Below are 6,000 nucleotides of genomic sequence, written 5' to 3' on the forward strand. Positions count from 1 at the left end.
GGCCCTACCTTCCGTCTCCAGGGGGATCTCCCAGGCTCCTCCGTGCCAGGGCTGGAGGGTGAACCAAAGTTGAGAGGGAAGCCGGCCGGCCGGCCAGCAGGGCTGGGATGGTCCTCCCGGTCCTTCTCTCGGATGCTGCAGCGGGGGTCCGGTGGTCAGCCCGCAGGCTCCGGGTCTGACTAATAGGAGGAGCGGCCAACGAGGGGGAGCGGAAACGCCCCCTCCTCCTATCGATCCCGCTCCCCACGGAACAAACAAGAGGCAAAAAGTGAAAGGCGTATTGATCGGCGGGAGGGAGGGGGAGGGGAGGCACGCAGCTGCCGGGGATTAGGGCAGGCGGGGGGGGGAGGAGGAGGGGGGTGTTTTCGGGAGGGGAAGCGGCACTGCCCAGAGCCAGCCTGCAGCGCAGCCTCTCTCCTCCCTGCACCATCGATCCCCTTCCCGGCTCGATTGCGTGGCACCGGGGTCGCGTCTCCTCCTCCTCCTCCGCCCCCCCGCCCGACAAGTGGCATTAGGGCCAGGGAAGCCCGCGGGCAACCGCCAAGCAGGAGCCCCGGCGGAAGGGGCCGGCTGCCTGGAGGACGTCCACGGGGGGGAGGCGCAGCGCCGACGGGGTGGAGAGAAGGGGGGCCACCCAGCCCTGCCGGCTCCGCACAAGCGCTGGTGCCGGGAGGAGAGACGGAGACGGCCCAAAGTGGGGGGCGCTGCTGCCCGGCTCCAGCCCAGGCGGCCTTGCACCGCGCGTGCCTGCTGCGCTCTGCCGGGGCAGCCCGAAGTACTTAGGAAGCGGCTTGAGAGCCCAATTCTAGGCATGTCTACTCGGAAGTAAGCCCCATTAGAGTCGATGGGGCTTACTCCCAGGTAGGTGTGGGTGGGATGGCAGCCTGAGAGCCCAATCCTATGCAGGACTTCACAGAAGTAGGTCCCATTAGAGTCAGTGGGGCTTACCCCCAGGGAAGTGTGGCTAGGGTTGCATGCAGCCATACCGAGTAGTCCAGCCCCTCGCTCTTCCGAGGCCAGGACTGTCTCTGCCCCGTTGGGCAGCCGAGGCCCGCCGTGGCCCAACTGAGCCAGCGATGGCAGGCATCGATCCCATCCTACCCTCTGGGGGGGGGGGGGTGGCACTGGCTGACCTGCCTGGGACTGGCCTCTCTTGCAAGGCTGGGGGCGCTTTGCGGAGGAAGAGAACGAGGCGCCCCCCTCCCCAGCGCGACCCCCTGGCAATCAAGGCGGCACTGCGCTTCCCCCACCGGGAGGGCTCGGCCGGTCACCGCGACTTCGTCCTGGCGAGCCCGCCCGAGGAGCGCTCGCAGGTCTTCGAGCCCTGCCATCGACTTGCACGGGATGCACACGCATCCCTGTGGGTCGGTCAAGAGCAGGTCCCTTCTGGGCGGGGAGCGCGGATGGATGTCCGGCGTGGAAGGCCAAGATGGCTCCAAGAGAGGCTGGCAGGGAGTGGGCGCTATGAGAAAGCCCCCCCCCCCGACTACAGACACCCCATTCTATGCGTGTCTACTCAGAAGTAAGTCCCATTGAGTTCAATGGGGCTGACTTCCAGGAAAGTGTGCAGCCTGAGGACATGCAGAAGATTGTGCCCTCAGGCCGGCCAGGGAGGGGCAGCACAAGTGTGGTGGAGGGGAGAGTCCTGCTTAGACGGGAGGGGGCGATCCAAGTGCTCGGAGACCGCAGGCACAGACGCGGGACAAGGGGAGCGGGGACCTCCTCCGGACCCCGCAGGCGCCAGAACCCTGAGCGCCTATCAGTTAACCCTTCACGGTCTTTAATCCCCTTTCCGTCCTTCCCATCCTGGCAAGAAATGCGTGTAGGTGGGGAAGCAGGCATTCTAGACCGAGAGTGCAAGTAAGGAAGCAGGCACCAGTACGAGGGTTAGAGAGAATGTGTGCCCAGGTGGGCATTAATTCCTCCCCCCCCCAACTCCTCAGACCCTCCACAGCAGTCATGCTCTTCCCCAACACTGCATGTATGAGAATTCCCATTTTAAAAAAGTCTTCGAGGCGTCCCCGTTTCCCATCCCCAGACCACCTCCCTCCAACATGAACCCATTTCCTACACAGTGATGCCAGGATGAGCCAGATCTAAACATTCCTCAGAGCTAAATAGGGGCACATCCCTGGCATCTGTAGGTAGGGATGGGAAAAGCCCCTGCTTGAAATACTGAAGAATGTAGACAATCTTGAGCCAATAAGGCAGTTTTGCATGCTCACAGAGAAGCCTCCCCCCCCCCCCCAGATGGAAAGCACTTTGAAGAAGGGGTTGCTACTCATGCTTTGTAACTGAAAGTACACCCTTGTCCATTGCTGAAAGCCACCCTACTGTCATCTTTGCTGAACAGGTTTTGATACTGACTGGCAGCCCAATGCTATGCATGCCTACTTAGAAGTAAGTCCCCATTATAGCCTATGGGGCTTACTGCCAGGAAACTGTGGATAGAATTGTAGCCTCAGAAGCCTCCAAGACCTGTTTGATCAGAGGGGCAGGTAGGGCAAAAACAAATTGTGTATACTGTATGGGGGGGGGGAGTGAAATCTGTCTCAAACCATTTTTGGTTATTTTCAAAACTACAGTATTATCCTGCTTTTGAATGCTCACCCAAGGTTGTCAGATATTGCTCATTTTTTTAAAGGTGCCTCTAATTTCACATAATCACGGATCCATCTAGCATTATGGAAATCCATTGTTTCAGACAAGGCAGTACCAGAGTGTCCCTTATTTTATTTTATTTTTTTAAATGCCTGCTGATGATCTAGCAATCTTAGCTCATTCTAAATTATACTGTCTGTGCCCAGTCACAACGCACACATAAAATGTTCCCTTTCTGCAGGGGAGGAGATGATGAGCAGTGGTGTAAGGTGACATAAATTCTGGGACTCTTGTTGGAATACAGAGTGGGCTAGGGAATCCTGACTCTTGCTACTCAGCAGACTGCACACAAGGGTGCCCAAATCTCTGGATTCAAGAGCCTAATGCCAGGATTTTTAAATGACAAAATGCTCTAGAACAAACAGCAGCTGTTTCCCCTTTCCTAATACTTTCTCCTAAACACACTGCTTCTTCCACAGTTGCCACCCAATAGCCCACCCCATTCCCCAATGCCAGTTATCTGCATTTTAAGTAAACTCATATTAGGAATCTATTTAGCTTTATTGCCCATTCAATCCTGAAGGCTCAGGGCAGGTAGCAAAAAGATACAACCCCCAACAAAACAGAACAAAAGTTTATAACTTATCATTACAAAATCACCCACTCTACCCTTCTGACAGTACATAATCCTGAGAGCAAAAACCAGTCCTAGATCTGTAGGTCTTGCAACATTTCTGAAAGATGTTCAGGCTTGAACTCAGGTGAGTCTCCATGTGAGGGGGGGGGGAATGCCAAATTTCTACAGCCAATTAAAGAGATTTAATAACACACACTTTGCCTCATATATTCCAGTTTCCTTCCCATTCCAAAGCTGCCCATCCCACCACATTTCAGATCACATGTGAGTTTTCCTGAAGAGCACCTATTGCACTGGTTGTTATATGGTTTAAATAGAAACCTCAGCAAATCTCCTACCATTTTTGGGTTGTGTATATACAAGAATGTGTGTTGTCCCCACCCCTTAAATATCTCCCCTTCAAGTTTGAGATGTCACTCATATCCCACTCTGCCATCCAGGTTACAATCTCCAGAGTTGGTCTTACCTTGGGTTTTAATGTCATCCCTTTCTCCTTTGCTTCCCAAATCCCTTGATTCCTGAGGTGTGGCTAGCAAAAGGATGGCGCCTCATGACTTTTGATTTTTTTGAACATCTCCTTCTTTTGTTATCTTAGATCATCAAAGAACAACACATGGCCCAGAATCGCAATTTAGCAGTCATTTTTCATACAGCCTCCCTGAGTCCAACTGTTGTACCCCTTGCTGGGCAAAAATCCCAAGCTTGGTCATTCAGTAGGTGATGCAAGCCCACCACCCTTTTCACAGATCAGAGCAGAGACACTCTCTTCAATTTACTTAGTGCAGCAATGACCTGCCTTTGCAAAATAGCAACCAATCTCAAATCTGGACCTGGATTAGTCCCACCCATCTCAAGAACTTCCTGGGTATAAGCCAACTCTGAGCCTTTGTCTGAGTCACACCTGCAACCTAAAGGGAAGCCACAGCTCCATTTTAGAACTCCCTTTTGCATGAATAACAATACATCAGTTAATAGCCCATAAAACAGTCATTGAGCACTTACACCTACAATCCATTACATTACACCATTCAGAGCCCATTGTCACATCACCACCACTTGAGCATGCTCTATCCTACTTGACTCCCCCACCTTACTAAACAAACTATGCCATGTACAGTACACAGAGCCTCCTCCAACATCACATCAGTCCCCAATTTCTTTTGCTGTAATAAGAGCAGCACTGCAAGATCAGGCCAAAGGCTCACCTAATCCAGCTTTCTGTATCTCATAGTAGCCCACCAGATGCCTCTGCCAGCACAGACACAAGATATACCCATATCCTGTTGCCACTCCCTTGTATTTGGCATGGTGATGTAGCCTACTTCGAAAATCAAGAGATTGCATGTACCCATCTTGGCTTGTAACCTGTGATAGACTTTTCTTCCATAAATCTATCCAATTCCCGTTTAAAGGCTGGGTTCCACCATGCATGCTGTGGCAAGGAGTTCCACAGGTCAGTGCCATGCAGGGTCAAAAGCATTTTCTTTTGTATGTTCTAAATCTGCCAGTTCCATTAATCGTGCATGTACTGTGTTTTCTGAACACCCTTATGGAATAAGAAACCACTAGAAATGCACCCAAGACCTTTTCCACCTCATGTGCTCATTTTCAAGAATGCAATCCCAGTATTTGGGGGGCGGGGGGAGGAAAGGCTGTTATTTGTTAATGCATTTTTTTCTTTTTGAGTATTATTACCCTATGTTTCTACCTAAAGGTCCTCTGGCCAGCTTACAAACTTTAAAATACAATAGTAATATAACTACTATATAATAGAAAGCAACAAAAGTACTGATAGAAACAGCACAGCAACACAAATACAAGACTTCAGCAAAAAAAACAACAACCCCAAAGGATCATTTAATTGTCTTCACTGAATGTCTAATGACTAGTCAAGACAGAGCAGGGCAGACTGACAGCATTTCAAAGTCTAAGGGCGCAATCCTAACCCACTTTCCAGCACAGACATAAAGGTCATGCAACTTTGAGTTAAAGGGACATTGCCATACCTTGAGGAGGCCTCCATGATTGCCCCCCCCAACTGCAGGATGCAGTACAAGCCCCACAGGCACAGCCATGCCAGTGCTAGAAAGTTGATTAGGATTGCGCCCTAAGAGCCCATGCCTTTTGTTCGGCCATTTTGCCAAAAGGCTAATGCTGCATCATGTGGGGGGAGGGGGCAGTTGTGGAGGTCTCCTCTGCTCCCTTATCCAAGGATAAGCCTCTGCAATGCAGGGGGTCCATTTGGACCACACTAGCTCATATAATAGCTGGCACAGGTCCACATGGACCAACGCTGTGGGATTATGTCGGAAGGGGGTTAGGATTTGGCAGTTGTTGCTGCCACCAAACCTGCCCCCTTCTCAGATCTGATCTGCCCATCCCCCACTCCATTCTGTTTTGTCCTCCCCCCAGCCTTGCCTCCCCCACCATCTTTCCTGGTTTGGTGGCTGGCTCCTTAACCACTTGATCCTAAAGACACACCAGCCTTCCTGACAGCATACTGCCAGAGTACCTTTTACGACTGGTACTGACTGCTTTATGGGATTGCCAGGGATTGAATTTGAGACCTTCTACCACATACCAGAATCAGGGATCCTTGCACCCTGATGAGCGAATCTGCATGATATGCCCTAAAAATGTAATGTGTTCAGCAATCCTGGATCTTATCAGCAAATGGCTCAAATATTCCTGGCTGGTGGAGCACCCCAAGGTAGCAGAAGACGGGATCTACAATTTAGGGTGCAATCCGAACCCCTTATGTC

General features: G+C 51.6%; 1 protein-coding gene across 1 annotated transcript in view; it reads right to left on the reverse strand.

Moving 5' to 3' along the window:
* The window catches only part of ASIC4 (acid sensing ion channel subunit family member 4), a 96,032-nt gene extending 95,441 nt beyond the window's left edge, over window positions 1–591 (reverse strand). Inside the window, exon 1 of the mRNA XM_066611571.1 lies at window positions 9–591. Coding sequence (XP_066467668.1) covers window positions 9–430 — 422 coding nt within the window. The 5' untranslated portion in view covers window positions 431–591. The remainder of the gene's footprint in view (window positions 1–8) is intronic.
* Window positions 592–6,000: the final 5,409 nt, after the last annotated feature.

The sequence above is a fragment of the Tiliqua scincoides genome, chromosome 1 (assembly GCF_035046505.1).
Source record: "Tiliqua scincoides isolate rTilSci1 chromosome 1, rTilSci1.hap2, whole genome shotgun sequence".
NCBI lineage: Eukaryota > Metazoa > Chordata > Lepidosauria > Squamata > Scincidae > Tiliqua > Tiliqua scincoides.